This window comes from Sturnira hondurensis, unplaced genomic scaffold, assembly GCF_014824575.4.
Source record: "Sturnira hondurensis isolate 20B ecotype Veracruz unplaced genomic scaffold, ASM1482457v3 Scaffold0021354, whole genome shotgun sequence".
Taxonomy (NCBI): domain Eukaryota; kingdom Metazoa; phylum Chordata; class Mammalia; order Chiroptera; family Phyllostomidae; genus Sturnira; species Sturnira hondurensis.
In genome coordinates, this window is record NW_028093985.1 from 1,999,641 (window position 1) to 2,024,771 (window position 25,131).

Consider the following 25,131-nt stretch of genomic DNA (forward strand, 5'->3'; position numbering starts at 1 on the left):
TTTATTTCGTAAGCCTTCGCCTGTGCTTTTCCTGTGTTTATTTTTTAAATCAACTTCTGATTTTTACTTAATGTCTTGTATCTTTTTATTCCCCTGTAATAGACCTTCAAACTAATTTAGAACAAAGTGACGTCTAAATATTTACTTAAAGTCTAAGCTTCTGCCCATCCAGGGCCAACAGTTTGAGATCGGGGCAGGAAAACAAGCTGGCAAGGAGCTGGAACCCACCTTGACAGCTCTGGGGAGCTGCTTGAAGTAAATAAGGCGACATTATTGTTCCAGGAAGGTCACTGTGAGAGTGTGGGGAGTGGACTGGAGGGGCCGGGGGCTGCTGAAGTAATTCGGAAGGGGTCTGCATCTCAGCAGTGTAATGAGTTTGGGGAGGTGGGGACGGATGGGTTCTGTCCCAAAGGTGCAGTTTGTCAGGTGGGCAAAGAGGCCATTCCTGGTGTGTCCCTGGGTGGGACAGCCCTTAGTGGGAAGCAGGATCATGACAAAAACTGTACTCAGTTTTAGACAGGTTGAGTTCAGTGGGCCTAGGGGACAGTCAAGTTAGTACACCTTGCTGCTAGTTGGACTGAAGTCCTTTAACCAATAAGCAAAATAATTTGGACAGAAACTCAAGTCCTCTAACTCCAAATAATGTGTGTACTTTGTAGATCTGCTAGACAATGCTTTTATTCGAATATGCTTGTTGGACATTAGAAACGGTCTGCACATTCCAGCAGAGGGCAGTATTCAGCTGGAGTGAAAGGCTGCATTAGTTTTTGTCCATTCATAACCCTGGAGTTGACTGGACTGGAAGAACAAAACATTCTGAGGGTGAGAGCTTGCTTTTCTTTTCCTTTGAACTCCAAAAGCAAGCTTTCCCTTTGACACGTACCAAAAGATTCTTAGTAGCTCGTGTTTTCCTGCTCCTCCTGCCGCAGTGGACAGAGGCGGATCTAAGCTTGTGACAGTAGCTGCCATTGATTAAAAAACTATAACAACTTTAGTCGGAAATTTACCATGCTGTTCTTGTTAGTACAATAAATGGTTTTAATTATTGTCTATGAACCAATTATGTTTCTATAATTTTATGATTGTACCTGTACTTCCAGAACAATGGGAAGTTATAACAAATGAGTTAAATGGCCCAAAGTCATCTTATTTTTAACACGCGGAAATGAATAAACTAATTATTATTTGTTAATCCCCCAATGTATTTTGTCCTTGCTTTTTTTGTCTTTATTTTGTGCCTTATTATTGTAGTCTAGGATTTCCAATGAGCATTATATAGAACACCAGTCTTGGAAGATGTTCTGAAAAAATAAGGGCTTTTTGGCCAGAGAGGTAGAAAAGACTGTATATGAAACCCTCATGTTGGAGACAGGGGATACATTTAATGTTTTATAGCTTGTAGTAAGTCTTGCAGTCAAGAAACCTAAGGATCTATTTTTCACAGTTCTCAGTATCTCATGAAAGTGGTCTGTGGAAGGTACTTTAGAAATACTGCTCTTCCTTCTTTTGACTGATCCTGTCCTTTCCAGGCCTTTTTCCTCCTTTGCCATGGTCACCTGGGTTCTCTCCACCCATTAGTACAGGGATGCTCATGCTGGGACAGAAGCAGGGGCCGACTCATGGTCCTTGTGAATTTTCAGACCACCCCTGCCATGCCGCACACTTTCGCATGTGTTCTTTGGGAAGCTGTGGTCTGCCTGGGGTTTGCGGGGCCATAACACAAGGAGAACCATTGCAACACCATTGACCACTATGTAAATGCCTTAACTTCTGTGGCACCAAGCTTCCCACTTCATTCGTTTCTCCCCATTAATTATCTTCCACATTTTCATTACAAGGAAAATGGAGCTGTGATTGGAACATGAGTTCCTAGTCACAAAAGGGAGAGGGCAAGGCCATTTCCTTCAGGGCTGAGGCAGCAGCTGCCTGCAGGCCCCGAGGGGTTTCCTCCCTGTGATTCCTGTGGAAGGTGGGAAAGGCTGTGAATCCAAATGCAAGGCACAATCTAGGCAGACAGATGGGGGGGGAGGGGGGCTCCAGCATTGAGCTGAGCGAACTTTGTACGTTCGTGGGGTGTGCATTCCAGTGGTTGTGGAGAGGGATGTTTCTGGGAGTCGGAACCAGTTTTTCCCACTACGTGCATGAGGAAGCAGCTGCACAGAGAGGTTGCATAACTTGCCTAACGTGGCACAGCTTGTCCAGGCAGTCAGAACTCACTGCACTATAGAATACTCACCCCCCTTGTATAACAAGGAGATTTCAACGACAGGAGATTGGTGACCCACAGCAGGCACAGACATGTCTTGGTGACACACACCGGCGACAAGCAGACTGCTGAAAACCTGAGCTCTGCCACAGGCTGGCTTCTGGGCACCGTGCAAGTGACGTGGCTGTGTTTTCTCTTGTGGGAAATGTCGGAGCAGCATTGTCATGTAATGCGTCCCTCCATTAGTAAGGCTTAAATGAGAAAAGAAGGATAGAGAACCTTGACCAGTATCTGACGACTGGTCAGCTCTCTGTATCATGAGTGCACGCTATATCCCGTGGCCAGGGTGCACTTAGTGGTGATTATGTATGGGTTGGGACAGCAGGGCACAGCTCTTGGCTTTGCAGTGACAAGGTGAGCGTCTTGGTTACTTGAACACTCTCTGGATGGGGCTGCATCACTTCTCTGTGCTCTGAGTGACTGAAGCATGGAGAGGAAGTTGTGTAGTGCACTTTATTTAATCTCCTGTTAGATATTATTGGGAAACCAAGAGGGCTTTTTTCTGTGCAAAATTTCCTTTCCAGAATTTTTCATTTTAAATACTCTAACTCGATGCCTTTTTAGAACTGTTACATATGGTCGTGAGGTCTTACCAAGACTTGTAGAGTCTTCACACCAGGATGGCGGGGCCTGGGGAGTGGGGAGTAGAACAGCGTTGGGAAGGCTATTCTGCAGGGGACCACTGCCTCGGATGCTCAGCCCTGATCTTAACCCCAGTGTGGAATGTCCATCCGAGGACTGTATCGGTGTCATTAACTGAAGAGTCAGGAATTTTGACAATGTCCAGATAATTACGAATGGTACTCAGCGGTGGGAAGTGCTGTGTGATTGTTCTTTCCATTGTACAAAGCAGCTCAGCCTTCTCTGTACTGTCCCTAGAGAATGACTTTGCCAACCCACTTTCTCCTCCTGTCCACAGGAAAAAGAAAAGTTTCACCAAGGGCAAAAATAGGATGTCAATCTAATATGATGCTCATTCTGTATGTTACTGTAATGATATTAGTATTTTCTCACACAAAAAGGGACAAATTCTCCTTCTTGTCTCCCCCAGTTTATCACAGAATTAAAAATGATAGTTTGATTTGGAAAGAATCTGAGGAGAATCCTGAGAGCCCACCTAGATACAGCGGTTTCCGTGCACATCTGCTGTGCGCGCTTTGCTCCAGCCGTGTCAGATTTGCACACTCAGATTTGCTGCATCAGATTTGCATGCTCAGCAGGAGGGACAAACACTAAGTAAGCCTATCAGTTAAGGAACCTAATATCGAAATAAGCTTTAGTTGAAAATATAGCAAAGGATTTTTTCATGAATATAAGTAGGATCTAAGTGTCGAGTCTTAGGGACATGAAAGTGTTCCCAAGGCAAAACCGAATCTTGTTTTTCTTTGAAAGATGGCTTGTCTCATTTCATTCAAGGAATTGAGTAAATTAAAAAGATTGTGTTCTGATCTCAATTTGAAATATAATGACTTAGAGCTTCTGCTTAGTTGCAACCAAATTTGGGGGCTGAGGGTGTCTTTTCTCCTCCATGAATAAATTCTTTAATTATAGTCCTAGATATAGGCCAAGACAAACGAAAACAAACAATCCCATAAAAACTTGTATGTAAGTGTTTATAGAAGCATTATTCATAACTGCCAAAAAGTGGAAGCAACCAAAACCCATCAGCTGAGGAACGGACACATACAATGTGGTGTATACATAAAACAGAACAATGTTTGGCAATAAAGAATGAAATACTAATACATTATAACACAAATGAACCTTGAAAACATTATACTTTGTGAAAGAGACCAGTTACAAAGGACCACATATCGTGTGATTCCATTTATGTAAAATGTCCAGACTAGCAAACCCCTTCAGATGGAACGTACACTAGTGTTTGCCTAGGATTGGGGTGGGGGTGGGCGTGGCTGAGGCGTGGGTGCCAATGGGAAGGAGGTTTCAAGTGGGGGTGAAAAAAATGTTCCAGAATTGATTGTGGTGATGATTGCACACCTTCAAGTATATTAAAAATCATAATTGTGCACTTTAAGTGGGTGAATAATATGGTATTGAATTTTACCTCAATAAATCTCTAACAAAAACATATGTATGGGGATGAAGGAGTATATACTAGAATATTAACAGTGGTTTTATTGATTACTTTTTCATAGTCTTTTTCCAGTTTTCTTAAACAATTATGTTTTTGGCTCAAACATGTCACAAATAATTTTTTAAACAGTCTTTCCAAAACGATATCTTAAATCCTTTCTGAAAGAAGGCAGAGAACAAATACGAAAGTTTTATTGTAAAGGAACACTCGTTCGGGTAGCCGGAGGGCCGGGGTTCCTTCGCTCACCTGGACACACCCTCCAGGCCTGCTGTGCTGCAGCCCCGAGGGGCCTGGGTCAGCTTGTGGAGTCAAATGCAGGGTTAGGGCTTGTGGACTGATGAAGCTCACACTGATGTCTCTGTAGGTGAGTGACTCATTGTTTCCCCAAGTCCATATTTATTCCTGCTGGTATCCCACTTTTAGGGAAAAATGTCATTTGGGAAACTGAAACAGAAGGTCAAAGGTAGCTTCTTAAGAGTGGTAGTTTCCCAAATTTGTTCCCTTCACCATTTTGATCTTCTGGCAGTTGTGAATCAGATGTACACACTAGGCTGGAACAGTAAAGTGATACATGCAAGTGAAGTCGTTATAAGCGAAATGCCATTGCACAACTGGAAAGGAAGGGTGGATCTGGTCTCACAGAGGCGGAGGGGTGGGAAGAAGCAAGGGAAAGGCGTTCATCCGTCTGATCCAGCTGGCAGTGCAGAAGCTGTGAGGTAACATAGTGCTGGTATTGGCAGTGTTTGAAGTAGTCATTCAACTTTCCCTTCCCTGGCTTCCCCCCAGCTAGCCTAATGATCTACCACATCTCTTTAGCTGTTTTGGGCCATCAGATCTGGGTGGAGGAGAGAAGCATTTATTCAGTACCTGTAATGGGCTAGGCACTCTGCTTGGCCCTGGGGATACAGGTGTTGAACCCAAATCAATTTGGACCTAGCTTTTCTAGAACTCACAGTCTGTTGGGAGAAAAGGATTCGAAAGACTGTGAACTACCCTCAGGGTTTCTCTGGGCATGTGTGGAGTGGGTGGAGCAAGCTGAGAGTGTGGCCCTTGTTTTCTGTTGTGCTTCTGATGCTGCACATCTAACCCATTGGTGCACTTGACCATGGACATGTGAACCTGAGGGCAGAGATGAAATGACAGTAGTTGTCTGACTGGCTCTGATCATGATTCTTCTTGCCTCCTTCCTGGGGGTGGAGTCAGATGGCACAGCAAATAGTAGTTAAAGGAGAATACTGCACATTCTATATTTTCAATGTCAGCTCTTTTTTTTTTGAGTTTAGCTTCTGTGGCCCCATTTTTCAGAAGGAGATAGGTTTGTGCACAGAGTTGAGCTCTATTAGGCTAATCTGTTTCCTAAGAAATAAATTAATCTCACAGCTGCTTAACCCTGTTTTGAAAACCCTGTTCTTTGCTGCAGTGTCTCTCATAAACATGATTATTACGAGTATTTCTTGTTTCATTATATTGTAGTTTGGCAATAAAAGGTATATTTATGAAGTTGATAAGTCTGATTTAGAGGGGGTAATCCTTACTTCTGGGTGGGCCTTGGAGGTGAGATTAATAGGTCTTTAAAACAGAATAGCCTGGCGTTACCGATAGCATTATCTGCTGCCGGTTGCTATAGCAATGAGTGGTTTGATTGCACAGTGCAGTTGGTGGTACAGTGGGTGAGTGTAAAAGGATCCTAGTAATTTAGCAGAAACTCTCCTGGAGCAATTTAATTAAACCCCAGTAGAATGAGTGCCAGATTCTTTGAAAGCTCTAAGATGTAGTTCTGTATAAACCTAGACAATTAAAGGCACATTATTTTCCTGTGTTTACACACTGTCACAAATATCTTAATGATTTTAGGATAGAGGTTTTATAACTGTAAGTTAATCTTTTAAATGATGGAGTACAAATTTTATGAAGACTTGTCTACTTTATATAGTTTGTATGGAAATGCAACAAAATTACGTTGGACGATAAGGAGAACGGTAGGCTGGCAGTGTACGAAGATGAGCTTCTGGCAGAGGCAGGAAGCTGGAGTGTGAACGCACTACTAGGGGTATGCACATTCGTTGTTCCCACAGGCCAGGTTGCCACAGCATAGCCTTCCTCATTGGCGGTCTCGATTAAACTATGTACTGTTTTTCTGAACCACTCGTGTAGGTAGAGAATTATTTAGAGACATAGAGTCATAATGTAAGAACATCAGGTCTGAAATGGCCTTAAAGGAGTGTTCTGTAATGGACAGAATGAAAATGCGTGTGGCTCTGGATGTCCGCGCAGATGTGTCTGTCGAAACATTGGTTCTGGTTACCTTCCCCTTCTTTTTTAACACGTTGGGCGTTATCTTTTCCACTTACCCAATTTTTAATAAAACCCCTACTATGTTAATATAATACGATGCACACAGTAGGTGCTGCACATCAACTTTCTGCATCTGTGCAGTGCAGTGAAAAGCTTTGGACTTAGGCGTTTAGACTGCAGGCTTTTGAAGGGTCAGGTTGGCCCAGTTGGCACTTTGCCGATTATGCTGCCCTGCAGATGTTACTCTGCTGCCACCTGGAGGCCTTGTGCGGGGTGTGCATTGAAAAGTAGGCAGGGATGTTGGGAACGAAAGCTGCCACTGCTTTGTCCGATGTCCTGTTAAGGTCAGTTGACATGACCACACAACATTGAAGCTATTCCTTTTCCATTTTTCCTTGTAGAGCTAGTATAAATTCAATATCAGTACACTATTGTGGAGTGTATGATCTTATTACTTGTTTGATATAAAGCAAATTCAAAGTTTTTGTTATGTAGTTTTTTAAAAACATCATTCCCATGAGGAAGTTGACTTCCCTCCTTCATCCTTGCCTTAGGTATAAATGAATTCTGTACACCTCTTCTAAGCAGAAACATGGGTAGGAACTCTGGGCATTGTGGCCAGGTCATGAGAAGAGCTTGAAAAATCCACGCAGAGGTTTGAGGCCTCGGGTGACTTAATAGCCATGACAAAGTGAAGTAAGAAATTTGTCGTAATGCACCTGCTGGGAAAACAAGTGCGGCTGCCCCAGAATCAGCTTCGAGCAGGGCCATGGGGGCAGGGGAACTGAGGGGCCCAGCGCAGAGCCTTGGGGCCCACAACACTGCCTGTTAACACAGACTCGGGGCACAGATTCTTAGCCGTCTGCCCTGGCTAGGCCTGTCTCTAACCCTTTTATTTTCCCTGGGCCCAGGCTTGCCATTGGTGGTTATTTAACAACAGTGGCTCTTGTTTACTGGCAACTGAGTGTTTGGGAAGAGAAGCAATCAGTCAAGGCACAGAGAAAAATACCCCTTAAGTGAACCTTCCTGTACATCCCAGAACATCCTGACCCCTCATATTTCCAGGAAAGACTTTATTCAGAGTGCGGGCACCAGGCATGCCTGCGGCTTGTCAGTGCCGAGCCTGCTACTGCCCGAGTCAGAGTCTAAAGGCTATGCTGATGTCCCTGACTTTCACCTATGCCCGAGGGAAGGCCAGACTTCCCCCAGAATGAATGACGCTCTTTGGGAACAGGAAATCTTTGGTATTTGAGGAATAGATGTGCAGGATTTCCTCAGGTGGGTACCAGTCACGTCTGTAGAATCTGTGCAATGTTGAAGAGCCTTCCGTTGGTGAGCGGCCGTCCTCCTGAATCAAGGGCATGTATTTACTTAACGATCATTTTTTCCCCTCAGGATTTCCTGTGAGAGCTCCCGGGCCTGTTTACATCTCCATCCACCCGAACGATAATGCCGGAGGGTGGGCAGTAAGGTTCCGAGATGCCGTGTCTGCAGAGAGCCGGTTTTAAGAAACTTAATCTAAAAACCCAGCTCCATGCAGACGCCTCCTAGGAAACTCATTTATAGGCGTCATCTACTTTCTCTTTTCTTCTCCTTTTTTAAACAAAAGCTTCTACCAGCAGATCCTGATGAAAATTATTCCTTTTGCAGAGGTTAAGCGTTTGGCGTCCAGCAGATCATCACCTGAACAGGAGGATGGAAAGGTAATCATCCCGCCCTCCTCGCCGTTTCTTCTCTGTGCTTCTCTCCAGAGTTGAACCAGAAGTGAAGATCTTGTGGTAATAAAAAAGGTTTTAAACCAAAATCCCCAAGGATGTGCCCCAGGTCACATTCACAATAACTTGAAATTGAGTTTTCCTCATCGAATTTTGTCTATGACCATACATAGCTATCTTTCTAGGTTGAAACTTTATATGCAAGATGACTTAGTACATTTTCCAAAACAAATTTATACTTTGGGATCGATAACCACAGATGCTTGCCCATAATGGGATTGCTCGAATAAGCCTGGAAGAGACCCTCTGAAAAGGAAATGACCTGTGGTAGCTTGCAGTCATGTCTCAGTGGGACAGAGACTTCTCTTGTTGTTAGGCTTTGAATAATGTCAGTTAAGGACAAGCCTTGTTTCCTGTTCATGTGTGGTGATACACATAATGTGTCTTTACTGATGTTCTCTGGGGTGATTTTTCTAGTTTACAAAAATAACAAGACATTGAGGGGGCACATAGTAACTAAAAAGAACCCACAACCTAACTTCATCTTTCCCAGGGTGCGAAAAGCCTGGCTCAACGGGATGAACGTGAAGACCGGGACAGCCTAGAGTCGGGTAGGCTCCAAACCGTTGCTTCCCTTTGCACCCCTGGGGGTACCGCAGCCCCAGGACTACAGAGGACGAGAAGAAAACATATTATAGAAAGAAAGTCTCCCTTCCCGGGAGCCTTGTGTTTTTCTTAAAACCCACTCAGATAAATTGTCTTTGCCACATCACTTACAATACTAGGATTGGGGGTTGGGTTTCCATTTATAATCTAAAGAGCAAAACAACTGAAACGAGGCAACGGAAGCTTTCCGTCAAGTGAAGCAACTCCGCTGTGGAGAGTGGGTAGTGGAACGGAGACTCGGAACTTGTTTCCACCTGGCCCTGGAATCCCCAAGCTCACTGCTGTCCCATTTTGATACCCAGTGGGAGCTGAGCCTCTAGGATCTTATGCCCTGGCCTCTGGAAAAGGCCAGATGCTTGTCCTGGGGCGTGGCTGTGATGGGAGTGTCCCTCAGAGGAGCCAGGCGCTCCCGTTGGGAGGTGGAGGTAGTTCTCCCCACGGGCCTGGAAATGCTCATCTGCTCATGTGCGTTCTCGTTCACAACTAACTGCCTGAGGACACCTCCCCAAATCTCTCTCCCAGATACTTCCTAATTCTTCGGCTAATTTGGGCCTCAGACTCCTCTTTTGAGTCAGAGACTGGTGAAGCGGTGGGGTTTGAGCTCGCTGGGTCCCCGGAGGGTCCATGAAGGCCTCTGGGCAAAGTGGAAAGCAGAGAAATACAGACTTTCCTAGTCGGTTTCTGCAGGCTCAGCAAGGCTGAGGCAGTTCACATACCTGGGAAGCACGAGGGCTGAGCGGTCTGAGGAGCTGCAGAGGGTGAGGTGGCAGCGAAGTGCTTGGCTGATGTGAAATCCGGGAAAACCAAAACAATGCCCAGGGCGTGTTAAGGAATAGCAGTGGGTGGGCCTGCAGAGCCTAGCGGTCAGGGCACTCCCTGGAGGCCAGGGGCACGTTATGGATGCGTTTGGCAGGCACTCGACAGAGCAGTTCCAACAGTTGGGAACTCATGGAGGATGAAGCTGGGCAAGGAGGAAGCACTCCTGGGGGTGGTTGGCTGTGCTGCTGGTAGCTTGGCCACAAGCCAGCAGGGATTTGCTGGAGCTCCTTGTGCGAGGTGCTACTGAAATTGGAACAGAAACTGAGGCCATACCCAGCAATACGTACACCTTTAATATTTCTACTATATGAGGTAAGGGGAATAATTGACTTTCGGAGGGGGGAGGAGAAATGAAAGCCAACATCTCCGTGTGGGTGAGGGTTGCGGCCACCAACGCTAGGAGAACGGCCCTTGCTCACGTGTAGAGGATGTCTCATCCATAAATTGCATCTTGCTCCCAGGAATGTTACCTCTGAAGAATGTTTCACCAAGACGAATTGCTGGCGGGGGAGGAGTGTTAAGACTGTGAAGTGCCAGGGTTATTTTAATTTTAGGCTTGAACAACTCACTTTGTTGTCAAACTGGTGTGCTTGCTGGGTAAAGAAGACACGTGTTGAGGATACTGTAGCAGCCTGACCTAGTCCAGGTGTTTCCTTGGTAACCTCATCGTGCCTAAGGAGAACTGTAATGAAGGATCTGAGAGGGACAACCGTGTATGATGTTAATCCAGGGGTTTCTGAAAGGGCTGTGAATGGCGGTTCCTTGTGCTAACATTTGCTTTTTTGTTAACTTGAACTTTTTTTGGACTAATGAAATCCACCCGACTTTATGCAAAGAAAATGACACTCGATTTCAAAAGAAACTTCTGAGACAGAGAGAGGGGAACAGGCAGTGAGCAATAGTCAGGTGGTAAACTGGAGTCTGCAGCTGTAAATGGCTTTTCCATGAGGCCATTTCCAAACTGTTTTGCTCTTTTATTACTGCTTATATTCTGCTCAGTCTCTGGGGAAAGGCTGATCCCTGTGGGTTCAAAGTGTATGTTTTTGCTGACTTGTATTGTTAAAAATGGTGTGGTGTGAGTTTGGTGTGATCTCGGAAACTGCCTCAGTGCTGTTTCAATACAACTTTCTGTGATGATGAACATGTTCTATATCTGTACTGCTCAATATGGTCTCCGATAGCCACATATGTTTATAGAATGTGTGATGTGTGACTAGCGTGACTGAGGAATTGACCTTTAAATTCCATTTCATTTATTGTACTGAAAGTAACTTTATATTGTTTTTGTTAACCCATCGAAGCATCAGGAATCATACTGGCCATTAGTTTCTACACCACAAGTGTTGGTTGGAGGGGTGTCTCAGGTGGATGGCACTTAGTAAGCTCATCCAAGCCAGTGCCCCCAGCCACCTCACTGGTTGGTGATAATAGGGTTACAGTACATTAATGGTGAGTCAGGAGTCATGGCCCCACTCTCTGGATGCTGTGAGGGCCTGGTGTTTTGCTCAAAGGGCGAATATCAGTTGAAGGGCTGGGATAGGATTCTGTTGCTGTCACGGTGAAGAGTGGGACTCCTCAGTGTGTGATTCCTTCACATTCTCGGCAGCTAGCATGGGAGGAGAGGACAAAGCATTTGGAGGAAATGGCAAAAGAGAAGGTAGGTGAAATGGAGCGAGACAGACATTAAGAAGGAAGGAAGAAAGGAAGGAAGGAAGGAAGGGTCCATTTGGCACAGGGGTTCTTTAGTCCCGGATAGAAATATGGAAGTTGAGGGGACAAGATACCGTTTAAAAGTAGAAGCTCAGGCGTGGGCAGCAGCCAAGGCTGTGCCTGGGAGAAGGAAGTGAACGCCTGGCTGGAGCGAGTAGACACCGTGGGGCCGCAGTGGCAGCCACCCCACTGCCCCCGATGCAGAGCTTCGGCTGCCGTGTTGGAACCCCGAGTGCGAACCAAGGTGCCTAAACGATCACCGGATTAGTAAAGTTGTGAGTGGCTTGATTTGTTGCTCTCTTGCAAACTCTACTCTTAAAAAGTTGCATCTGTAAAAATGAAACTGTGTGCTGGTTAGAAATTAGGATGTCCAGTTAAAAGTTAAGTGCATGCCGAGGACTGTGAAACAAGAGTGCTGGTATCTCGGGTGAATTACCGAAGCTCCCAGGAGGCGACTCCTGCTCTCTTGTCAAGTGATGTTCAAGAGCATGCGCGAGGTTGTGTGTGACAGCCAGATTTAGTGACACTCATACTGAGCCTGATTTTCTTGCAATAATTTATCAACCATGGCTGCAGTGGATTAAAGATTGTTTGAAACTTACTTGGCTCAAACTGTATATTGTATCACTATTTGGGTGGAGGAAAAAGGATGTGAAATGGACTTATTAAAGCAAGAACTGTGTGAGCATTTTTTTTCAAATTTTTAATTTGCTGATTGATGTTAGAGAGAGAGGAAGAGAGAAAGAAAGGGGGAGGGGAGAGAGAGAGGCGCATTGATTTGTTGTTCTACTCCTTGATGCATTCAGTGGGTGATTCTTGCGTGTGCCCTGGTGCCCCGACTGGAAATCGAACCCTTGACCCTGGGGTGTTGGGATGACACTCTAACCAGCTGAGCTACCCAGCCAAGGCATGTGAGCATGCTTTGACTTCCCTCATGGGGAAAGGAGGTAGGGAGGGACGATAGGGGGGTGGTTATCACGTTGGTTAGCATCGTCCTCTTTGCTTGGGAAGTTCCAGTGCCCGGAAACTCTGGGCATGAGGCGGTGCTGTGTCTTCTGCCCTAGGTTTGGCCGGGAGATGGTAGGCTTGGCACAAATGCCAGAGAAGATCTTTAAACATAATATCTCGCTAAATAGCTTTGTGGGAAAATTTTAACTTTTTAAAATATAGAAGTAATAAATGCTCATGGTAGAAAAATTAGAAGTTTTAGAACAAATAAGAAAAAAAAGAAAAAATGTTCCTATAATTCCCCCCCTCCAAAGCAGCTACTATTAAAATTTGGTATATTTCTTAGTAGTGTTTTATTCTATGCATCTATTATTTACATAGTTGTGATCATGTAAACAACAGGATTCTGTGTCCTGCTTTATCCATTAAACATTATATACCGTAAGTATGATCCATTCCAGAAGGTAGCTTAAAATGACTCTGTATATGTTTCTATCAAAAATATAAATTATGTTTCTAAGAAGAAAGGGAAAATGTCATAGAGTCTTCCAAGAAGTACACTTCATATTTATGGGCCAGAACCACCCCCTTTTAAAAATAATATGTATTACTTGATTTTATGGAGTGGCCTGGCTATTAGTACATGCTGAGGCTCGAACCCAGTTATTCTTTACCACTTTGGGTCACTTCATTGCTATTGTTGTTTGTTACTGTTACGAGATACGAGAAAAAGAAAGCCTCCCAGCGCAGGGCGGGGTGGGGGGGCTCGGCTGGCCCTGGGAGGATGGGCACAGGGAGACGGAGTAACNTTTATGGAGTGGCCTGGCTATTAGTACATGCTGAGGCTCGAACCCAGTTATTCTTTACCATTTTGGGTCACTTCGTTGCTATTGTTGTTTGTTACTGTTATGAGATACGAGAAAAAGAAAGCCTCCCAGCGCAGGGCGGGGTGGGGGGGCTCGGCTGGCCCTGGGAGGATGGGCACAGGGAGACGGAGTAACCAAAGTGGGATGTGGGAGGAAGCCTCGCTTGATGCCTCGAACCACGTCCAGACCGTCCAGACTGACGGGAAGAGACGGACGCACGGACAGACAGAAACAAACAGTAGGAAGTGAGGTGCTTCGGATTGCTCACCCTGCGTGACACAGACCTTCCGTAACTCTGGACCACGAAGGAGAAGAAACAAAGGGCCCACACAGGAAGCTTAGGGAAATTTCAGCAAAGGGAAGCTGGAAGGAAATGGCTGGAAGGTGCAAAGGAACGGCCTCTCTAGAGCAGAACGTTGGGGCAGCACAAACTCTCTCCCAGATTCCATTTATGGATCTCTCTGGGGAGCTCCAGGCCCATGGATTTCAGGGGTGAGCTGGGTGGAGAAGTGCAGTCAGTAGTCCTAATTAGGTTACTCTCTCCTCTCTTCTTATGTTAACTACAAGTTTTGAAGTGGACTTAATGCTATTAAGCTGTGAAAGCTTATACAACAGTGTTTTTAAGTTGTTTGTGAAAAGTTTTGCTATGGCATCCAACAGGATCTTAGGTGTGGAATCTTAAGATCTAGGAGCTGGCCCTCTATTGGCTGTCATTTGGTAACACATGTGTCTGTGTTGAGATCTCAAGGATGTTGCATGAAACATGAAAACAATAAAGTAAAAAAGGGAGAGGGAACCTTGGCAGAGCTCCTACCCTTCTGAAAAACAAGTTTTAAAGCCTAATTTTTGGCAGATGTCTCTCTATGTCCCAAGTTACAGAAGTGTCTGTGGATTCCCCACTTTTTTTTTCATTTTTGGGGGGAGCAGGAAGGGGTGGTCATTTCTTTAACACAAGCCACAGCTTACCCGTGATTTGGTTTTAAAATCAAGGGGCTGGGCCCAAGTGTCCATCAGTTGATGAGTTTATAAAAAAGCTGTGATACACTTACACCACGGAATGTTATTACTCAGCTGTTAAGAAAGAAGGAAGTCTTACCTTTTATGACAGCATGGATAGACCTGAAGATTATTATGCTAAGTTAATAAGCCAGTCAGAGAAAGACAAATACCATATGATCTCACTTAGATGTGGAATCTGTGGAACAAAATAAATTGAATGGACAAAATAGAAACAGAGGCGTGGATACAGGGAACAGACTGACAGCTGACAGAGGGGAGGGGTTTAGAGGATTGGATTAAAGAAGATGAAGAGGTTAAGCAAAACAAACAAACAAACAAACAAAAAACCCCACAGCAAAACCATATATATGACACACAGACAACAATGTGGTGACAGCCAGGGGGCAAGGTGGGGGTAGGTGGAGGTGGGCAAATGGGGGGAAAATGGGGACCAGGAGAACCTTTGCTTGGGGTGATGGGCACACAATGCAGTGTTCAGGTGCTGTTTTCTTGAGTTGTACACGTGAAACCTGTGTGGGTTTGTGAACCAGTGTCACCCCAACAAATTCAATGAAAACTAATAAAATAAATAAAAATAAGAAGCAGCAAGAAAGCAAGGAAGGAAGGAAGAAGGAAGGGAAGAAAGGAAGAAGGAAAGAAAGAAGTCAAGGGTCTGGGGGTGGAGAAATATCCCGAGAAGACCAACGGGAATGTGAAGTTATCTGTAAAAAAATTGACTCAAATTTTATTCCTTTTGTTAATTAACTTCAGTGAAATTTTCTTATTGCACTTGTTGAAGTTTTAAAAACTGTGTTTGGTAGAATAAATTCCTGACTTACTGGAATTCTATTGAGTATTATAAGCTCAATTTTGTTCTCTTATCACAAATGTCCTGCCCTTGTATATTTGTGGCTTCATTGTTTGGGTCAAATTCCCCTTGTGGAATGCAAGTAAAGCATTTTTTTATTAAATTAGACAATTGGAGTATTTATTAGCAGTATTTATTTTATTCCATAAATTAGAAGAAAGAATTTTGGGAATTTTTAGGTTAATACATACTATAGACTAGGGAACATGAAGAAACTGAAGTCTTACTGGAAGTGTATAGTCCATCATACTGCCTTTTTCCTGATTAAAAAAAAAACTCCTATCTTAAATTGTAATTTGCAAGTCTAGAAAGCAGTGGTGGTCTAATGTCCTACTTAATGTTTGCTCACTAAGGTTTAAAAAAAAAAAGCCGAATGAAAGTGAGTGAGGAGTTGCTAACCTAAGCACTTGGTTATCCTGTGGTTCTAAACTCCTCAAGTTTTAATTTCAGTGAGTTACTGTGGATCCATAATGATACCAGAGACTGGATCCATCCCTAAAAAAGTCTAATTTAATTGTTCTGGACTGTAGTCTGCACTTCAAGAGTTCTGAAGGCACCCGGGTGATTCTCAAGTGCAGCCCAGGTTGACAACCACGGACAAAGTTCATTAACTTAAGGGAACTTTGCTCTTCTGAAATCACTCCTGACTTACTGGGTTTTCTATATTTTTGGAGTTTGGATTATAAGAGCAATCAATGGAAGCCAATTTGTATTAGGTTTGCAGACTTACAATGATTATCACCGTTGAAATCATTGTAGATGTGTGAGAAATGTGAAAACTTTGGAGAAGAGTTATTGAAAAACTTTAACTACTTGAACCTTAATGAGATGATTGACTTTGAGGTGCACCCACTGGGGTGAAGGGAAGTTGGGTTTACACTAACGTTATTAGGGCTTTACAATGATGCCTGATGTTTTTGGCTTTAGTACCTGTGATATAGTCCAAATCGCCTTTTTCATCCCACTATCCACCTTAGTTTCTAAACTGTAATTGAGGGAGGGGAGATGCAGTTTTTTCTCTGATTTCTAGATTTTTTTTATTCTCCAAAATAGTATCTTCAACTCCAAATAAAGAAGCTTAGTGAATAAGTTAATCCCACAGGTTCCATTTCTAAAGATTCTATGTTGATGTTTAAATCAAATGATTAACTTATAAATTCCAAACAGCTATACCAATTTAGGAAATGACAACTAATTATGAAACAAATGAAAAATATGAACTGTATTCTGAAAATAGCATTTATAAAATTTTTCTATGGAAAGTTAAAATTCCACCCTTCAGGTGTTGCAACGTTTCAGAAAACCTGTGTGCACAGACGTGTAATGAAAACACCTCCCTCGTGGAGGATCCTGGGCTGTGGGTGTGACTGCAGTGTGAGTGTGTGTGCGTGCGCGTTTAGGCCCGCTTCGTCCTGGGTGTCAGTGGTTAAGCCCCCGGAGGGGACTTGAGGGCAATTAAGATTCTGGAAGCTTTCGTGCCAGGCAGGACAAGCTCTAACAATTTATTGGGACAGTTTGCTTTAACTTTTAGAGTGGCCAATTTAGAAGGCATTTTTATGAAACATGGCCCTGTACTTCAGGCATAGGCAAGAAAGCCAACAGCATTTATTCTCTAAATGAGAATTTTGCGGAAGAATACGTGTAGCTAAAAATACAGAGAAGTGACATAATTCTAGGTCAAATAGGAGACCCAATAGCAAATACTCTGTTGTTTCTTTATAATATTTAAAATCACAAACAAAAGATCAGAATAAAGGGTGAAGTTAAAGGTATCTAGAACATGACAGAAGAACTTCAAGTGAGCTGGCTGGGTGTCGTCCAGGTTCTTGAGATTTGTCTGCCAAGAGCATGTCCGCTGATCTAACTGGGCTGCACTCCTCTGCCCACAGGTGCCGCACGGGAGCTTCTCATTGGGGTTAGCTCTTGGGAGCTATTAACCCCAAAGACACATTATCGTTTCAAAAAAATGAAAATTATTTTCTGCATGTAATTTTTAATGATCTAATCAGTTCCCTCAGAGTTACATGGTAACTTCACTTAATAAAGTTATACAGAAGGAAATGGAATTTTCTGCTTGACTTAAATTCTATACATCCAAGTGATGCAAACATTCTTTTAACATGAATTTCAAACATTTAAGCAACATAGATTCTGTGGTTTTCATCTCCATACTTGAAAATTTTTTAATTTTATTTTTTAGAACAGTGGATCTGTTCTGAAAAAAGTAGATCTTTAGAGTTACAGAAAAGTTATAAAAGTAATACAAAGAGTCCTCATTTGTCCATTTCTCCACTTCCCCAGTTTCTCCTGCTATTAACATCATATATTATTATGCTGCATTTGTTGACAGTAAACCAGCACTGATACATTATTGTTGAATAAAGTATACATTTAGACTTTTTTTAGATTTTATTTATTTATTTTTAGAGGGGAAAGGAAGGAAAGAGAGAGAGAGAAACATCAATGTATGGCTGCCTCTGGTGTGTCCCCTGCTGGGAACTGGCCTGCAACCCCGGCCATGTGCCCTGACTGGGAATCGAACTAGCAACCCTTTGCTTCACAGGCTCATGCTTAATCCACTGAGCTACACCAGCCCGGGCCATTTAGACTTTTTAAAGCTTTTATCTAATTTCCTTTTCTGTCCCAGGACACTGCATTACCTTTAGTTGTGTTTCCTTTGGTTTCTCTTGGCTGTGAGAGTTTCTCGAACTTGCCTTATTTTTGATGACCTTGACAGTTTTAGGAGTCCTGCTCAGGTATTCTGTAGAATGTCTCTCAAATGGTATTTTTCTGTCATTAAACCGGGGTTGTGGGTTCTGAGAGGGAGTCCACAGAGGTAAAGTGCTGTGTTCATTATGTCGAATCAACGGTATACGCTTATCACTGTCCATGATGACCTCGATTACCTGGCCCAGGTAAGGTTGTCAGATTCCTCTGAAACTGGTGAAATTGCCCTTTTCCCACCGCTCTTTCCATACTGTACTCTCCAGAAGGAAGTGACGATGTGCCTCAGACTTCATGGGTAGGAAGTTATCTGTATACTTCCTTGTGGAGAAAGTGGCTACAGAAGCTCTTTGGAGTTCTTCTGTATGGGAGACTTGTATCCTCCCACTTCTATTCAGTTATTATGTCAGTGTGGATTCATGGGGACTTACTTTATACTGTGGGTAGTCATCTGGGACTACTTTAAGTGCTGTTCAGAGTGCTCTGGCTTTGGCAGTGGGAGCTCTTTCCAGTGGGCTCCAGGCTTTCCTGCACATCCTGTGGTTGTGGGTGTCGGTTTTGGGTGGTGGATGTGCTCTCTATGCTACTGCAGTGCTGGATACAGGACCCTGCGTTTGTCAAAACCCGTAGAAGGTATGGACACAGGAAAGGATCATGTGCACACATAAAAAAGATTAAGGAGTTGGAGGATCCTGTGATGAAATGCAGAATGTGACAAAAAAATCTAACCACTAAAAACGTATAAAATACCTTATTCTGTAGGGGGATGCTGACCTCAGGACCTGGGGAAATGAGTGGGGTCGATAAGAATCAAGGTGAAAGAAACTGTCATCCAGGCAATGAAGTTGTTTCCCATGGGGAACTGGTTAACAATTCTGATCCATTGTCAGTACAGGACAGGAACAACCAAATAAGTGGATTATGGATAGTGGGCACCAGGTTTCTCAATCTTGGAGTGGGGGTTTATAGATAAGCAAGGAGCAGAGGTTAGAATGATTCATATGCTAATGAAGTAGCGTTGCAGGTATCAATAGGCACTCAGGATTACTTAATGTAGAGATGCATGGTTGTATAGAGAAGTATTTGTAGATATGTGTATATTCACACATATATTTTTCCACCCTGTTAGTTGAGAGGACCTAGAAGCAACACCATTCCATCCAGTAGCATATACAAGACGTTACATGTGTGAATTTTGGCTTCAGAACTACATCATTGACAGTTTTGAGTTTATGTTAAACTATTTAAATCCTTTGCTTATTTTATACCTCATAGTTATCTACATGTGAGTAACCAAATGAAAGTCTACAGAACAACAAGTTTAACTGTGAATGTTAAAACTAATAAAAATGTTTGTGGATAAGTATGTTAGAAACATTTTTGGCGTATTTGGGAAAATTGGAGTTGGACCATTATCAGAATAACCCTCAAGTGTAATTGTAGATGTTGCTGTCCCGAAGAGTCTGGGCTCTTCCTACCACAAGGAATTGTTTCTCCTTAGACCATTACAAGACACCTTCCTACTCCTTCAGTCCTTTCTCTGTTCAGACTCATCGCTCGTGGCCTTGCTTCTCCCACTGCCAGGGCCCCTCACATCCACGCTCCTCAGCTGCCTCTCCAAGGTAATTCCAAAGTTTCTCATCATTTATTATTTAAAAAAACTTAGCCAACTTGTCCTAATTCTTTTCTTTCAGGTTATGCCCAGGAACTTCAGTGTTTAAAACAACATGGTATTCACCAAGGATCTTTTTCTCTTAAGAGAATCATCTGAGTAGAGCCAATATCTGTAGCAATACAAAATGCTGGTGGAAGCTTTGACAGCGTAATTCTTTAATAAGTTGCTTTAGTGAGAAAATCTATTATTTTCCTGGCCTGAAGTGTTTTAGGTATTTCCTTCTTAATACTACATGTGGGTAGACCATTATACAAGTAATGTCCTCTTGCTAGATTTCTAGATCTTATCTATTTTTTCTTAGACAATGGAGTGATATAAGGGGGTATATCAGAACCTCTCAAGGAGATGTGGGTTATTTGTTGAAATAAATCAAGGTAATAAAGGTAGATGAGAAATTAAAAAATCTTACTTTAAAAGTAAGGTGAGCGAGGGTTCCTTTTTTTCTGTAACCTCTCCAACTTTTTACTTGTCTTATGGATACTAGTCATTCTGACAGGTGTGAGGTGGTATCTCATTGTTTTTGTGATTTGCATTTACCTAATAACTAGTCAAGGTGAGCATCTTTCAATACATCTGTTGGCCATTTGTATGTCTTCTTGGGAGAAATGTCTGTACAGGTCTTTTGCCCATTTTTTAAATTGAATTGTTTGTCAGAAAAAGTTAAGTAAAAAGTATGATTTCACTCATATGTGGGATATAAAGTAACAAATGAACAAACAAGAAAAAACAAAACTGAGACACAGACAACAGTATGTCAATTATGGGAAGGACGGTATGGGGGTGGTAAAAGGTAGGGGGTCAAATACATGGTGATGGAAGGTGATCTGACTTTGGGTGGTGGGCACACAATGCGATATACAAAGTATGTGTCATAGAAATGCATACTTAAAATCTAAATAACCTTATTCATCAATGTCACCCTAATAAATTTAATTTGAACAATTTGAACTCCTAAAAAATAAAAGTGAGGTGATATTATGAATGGCGGAATCCCAGCATTCTAACTTAGGACAACTTATGACACCGAGCTCCCAATTCCTGTGTGATGTATGTGAGTTCAATTTTATGGGCTCTGCTAAAAACACAAAACAGGATGGGGAGGCAGGAAGAACAATAATTGAGACTTTGGTTGGCTCCACCCATGTTTGCACTCAGTGAGCCTCATGTCATCGTGTGAGGGTGACACCTGAGATGCGAATGTGCTGCTCCCACCACGCTTCTCGTAAGTGAGCACATCCTACCCCATGGGTGTGAGTTGTGCTTGGGAAGGTCCTCATTTTCTATATAACATGGCCTCTCACTAAAAGCCAAACACTTCACTGGGTGCCCAGCCAAAGTAATGCTGATCTTCAACAAAGAGTTGCTTGTGCTGAACTTCGAAGACATGGTGTCCTTCTAGCAGATTTTTAAAGGAAGATTTTGACCCTCTCTGATTTGCACCTAATGCTGGGACCCGAGGCTGCATTTAATTGTCACCGGACTGGCTGAAGTTATCCAGGACAGGCTTGTTCTGGAATTTGGGGTCTTGCCTCCTCTGCTCTGTACTTACTATGACTTTTTCAAGAATGGTATCCAGCCATGTCAAAAACCGTGGTCTCTGGTGAGCAAACAAGGGAACAGAAAAGAAAAACAAATCCACCTGGTCTGATATTTTTGGAACTTCTTTCCATGTTGCCATGACTCCGTTTTGAAAATCAAGCTATTCTGAGGTTTGGGTAGGAATAGGTCAGTGTTTCTAGTATGGAAGAGAAATATAATGAAAGAGACACTTTAATATTTAAGCTAAAACCTATTGAACACTTAGGTCAAGTTCTTTACTATTACCTCATTTGAGCCTCACAAATCTCTGAATTACAGAAGCCGTGGTCCCATTTTGTGTGACATGGAGCCAGTGCTTGAGCCCAGATACATATACATGACTCCAAAAATTTGTGGTTTTCTTTTTGGGCCGTGGTTCCTTAAATATATGATTTATGACACTATTCTTACCCTCCAGGAGTTTGAGGCCCAATAGGAGGATTAAAAAACTGTAATTAAACTGTATTAAAATACTGTAATTCAATCAAAATAGAAATAACTCTCTTAGGAGACTTAATTTTATCAAGGTCAAAAGGTGGGCAACCTGTTCTCTAGACGAGGAGAGAATCAAGGGATGTCTCTCTTCTCCAGGGCTCTTCCAGAAAGCTGAGCCTTCAAGGCGGCAGCATCTGTCCTGGGTGGTTGTAGCCATGTGGAGATTGTTTTCTAAGTAAAGGATTTTGTAATTAAAGGAGGCCCGGTAAGCTGATGAAATCATTCACACTTGCATTGTAATGGTTGTCTGATATTTGGTGAGAGAGTGGCCTTGCGTATATATCACTGAACTCCGCCAACTGCACTTGCAATCAGCCAGACAAAGCAAAGAAATTAACCCACTGAATAAGAATGAGGTATAAATAACATCTTGAATGAATTTAAATATTGGCACAATGGAAAAAATAGTCTGTTTCTATAGAAGATGAGGATAAATGACCTACAGTCAGGAGAAATTTTGGGATGAGCAAGAGAACAAGTTGGCCTTAAGACTAAAAGGGCTGTAGAAACACAAGTATTTTCTATCGATACTTTATATGTCAACTGTGTATGGCTCATTAGTGGAAATAATTTCATTCTTTAAAAGATGTTGATAAATATTAAGGCAAATGAGATTAGGAAATTTCTTGTCAGGCTTTTCACATGCATTGGTGGGGTGCTTCTAGTAGTTTTATTGTCAGGATAATTTTCATATCAATAACCAATGGCTATAAAATTGGTCAACAGGGCTATGCTTTGGGGAAAGTTATATTAAGCTAGATCTGTCTGCCTGGAATCTCAAATAATAGAAATGTGTGCTACAAGGTTCTTTCATAGCTAGCTCTCTGTCTGATGGTCCTGAAGTTCTTACCTCTTACTGATGGTCAGGAGAGGAGGCACCTGCTCCAGTAGCTGCTGACCTGGCATTTGTCCTAGTTAAGTGGCTCTGAAGCTTCACCTTGCATGAGAAGGAGAGAAAGACAATAGTATCTCCTGGTCTGACACTTTCCTTTCAATTGGGTGATTGTCTGTACTGGGGGAGGTTCCCTTTCTTTGGTCTGTGGGTACCTCCCAGGTAGCCCAAGGGCGCATGGACCTGTGCACACCCCAAGCATTGCCTGGAGCCTTAAAGAAAAAGGGGTTTTCTCCACCCATAGGACTTTTTTTCAAATATAGATACAGTTGTGATGAGTAAATACAGATGTATGTTTACTCATACAGATGTATGTTTAAGCACTTTAGAGTTTAAGCACTTAGGAATTCATGTAGTTTTTTGTCAAAGTAAATGTTTACAGTTAAAAGGCCATTGAAAATTCTACAGCTGTTATGTAAAGATTCTCACCCGAAAGTTGAGATCAATAAGTGTAAGTCATTCATTCATTCATTCATTCATTCATTCAGCATATGCCTACAGTGTTTCTGGGGCTGTTCTAAGTCCTAAAACTGAGAGTGAGTGGAAACACCCATCTACAAGATTTTATCTATTTTCTCACTAAAGATCCATATGGACTAATACCCTGTGATGTAATGTTAAGTGTTGAGAGTAGTTTATCGTTACAGTTGTACCTAGTTGATGAGTAGGAAATAATACACGATTATGCAAATCAAAAGCCACAAAATAGAAATGTATTGTTTATTTTTGCATAGTTGTAATGCTTGCAATTTTTTCTAGTCATATTTTGTTCTAGTTGTGTTATACATAAATATAAAAACATATAAAACCATACAAAAACATAAAACTATATAAAACATGGTGATTTTTGTATGAATTTGAAATTAAGTGGCTTCTTTCTCTACTTCTGTCTGTGTTCCCCCACCATGTCTGTCCAACAGAGAGGGTTATGAAGCAGGTTATGCTTCTATTTCCTTATACAGCATTGTACGGTAGTGCCAACAATTTGGGAAGTAATTGAGGTAAGGACATGCATTTAATTAAGACATACATTGTCACGTTCCCAATCTGCAGGATCGAACAAATCCTCCTATTACTTTCACTCTCCATTAGTTTATTTCGGTGTCCGACCAACTCACAAAACAAAACGCAATACTCCTTGCTATTACTACCACTAAAAAATGCTTGAAAGAGACTCCCCTATGAGACTTGGGCTATATATTTTTTCCCACCGCAGGTCTTTGTTGCTATGCTTGAGTTTATTTGGGGCACGTGTATCTGTGTGCTTCCAGGGAGTAGGGAAGTAAGTTTGAACAGCTTCACAATTTATGGGGAGGCAGTAATGGGCTTCTCCTGAATGCTAATTACTGGAGAGTTGTTCAGGGAGACTGCGTAAGAACTGTTGGTTTGTGGTAAATTAGTCACCAGCTCTGTTGAGACAAAATGCAAGTTTAGAGCAGAGCTGTACAGGCACCCAAATCCCTATGATCAATAGCCAAGCTTGGTGACAATTTGAGAAAATACCTCAATTGTGCTAAATAGTAGTAGATGACTTTGCCTGAATTTAATGAGAGGAGTGCAGTTCTGTGTGAAATGTAAAGCTCTCCACCACTTCAGGATTAAAAAGGTAGGGAGACTGGACGTTAAATGAATGATGGGAGCTGCTTTGGCTCCTAGATCTGAAGAGCTGCCGGCCCTGCCGATGGCATGATAGAGTGGATGGCTCTAGAAAAATCCTTGTCTGGGTGCGATGGCCTTCATTTGCCCGTGAATGGCTCTTCCTGGATGTCCACACGTATAAACCTCAACCTTTATCTAATGCTGCACAGGATGGCTTTTCTGAGAAATGATACTCGAGCTCCAGATCAAAACAATTGCCTGCTTTTGGAAGCTTTTCTTGAATCACAAGCAGCTCTTTCAATTCCCAGTCACTTTTCTTCTTCATTCCCACTTCCAGCAACCAGAAGAGGGGAGTTAATGATTCATTGGCTCCCGACGACCTTTTGAATAACTGGGCTGTGATGTACCAGCGCGCCTCTTAGCTCCCTCTCTCTCTTCTTTTACTTCCCTAGTTTGGCTTTAATATTTACAGCCTCCTTCTCGGTCTACATGCCTGAATGCCTGAAGGAAGCAAAACATTTATTGCCTCTCCCTCCCCGTGTTCGCCAGCTTTTCCCTCAGCCCCATTCCTTCCTTTTACATCACATGGGAGACTCGCCTCCTGGCTGGGACGCCGGAGTTCTTTCCGAGTCCCCAGTGCTGTATCTGTCGACTTCACCAAGACAGAAAGATGGATTCTGACTCAGACTCACCTTTTAACTACTCGTGGCCTTCCTTCCCCAAAATGAAGATCCGACGGAGGGCATCCAAACAAGGTAGAGCACGGGGGCTCCTTTTCTTCCTTTAGAGCCAAGCCGGGCATCTTTGTACTCTTTCCTTGTTCTTCCTTATTCCTTTGCCAGGCTGTTTGCTGATGAAGTGCGTGTTTATGCTCGTCTTTATAAAACTCTCGCTATGTAAATACATGTAGGCTCCTGAGGT

General features: G+C 42.8%; 1 protein-coding gene across 3 annotated transcripts in view; it reads left to right on the forward strand.

Annotated features, from left to right (window-relative positions):
* The window catches only part of ARHGEF28 (Rho guanine nucleotide exchange factor 28), a 281,452-nt gene that overhangs the window by 138,169 nt on the left and 118,152 nt on the right, over positions 1–25,131 (forward strand). Inside the window, exons 8-9 of one of the 3 annotated variants that reach the window (XM_037032058.1) lie at positions 8,307–8,359; positions 8,925–8,982. The exons of 1 other annotated variant lie outside the window; for it this stretch is intronic. In XM_037032058.1, coding sequence (XP_036887953.1) covers positions 8,307–8,359; positions 8,925–8,982 — 111 coding nt within the window. Of the gene's footprint in view, positions 1–8,306; positions 8,360–8,924; positions 8,983–24,655; positions 24,966–25,131 lie in introns of those variants that run through there. One more of the 3 variants, XM_037032060.1, reaches the window with a different exon arrangement.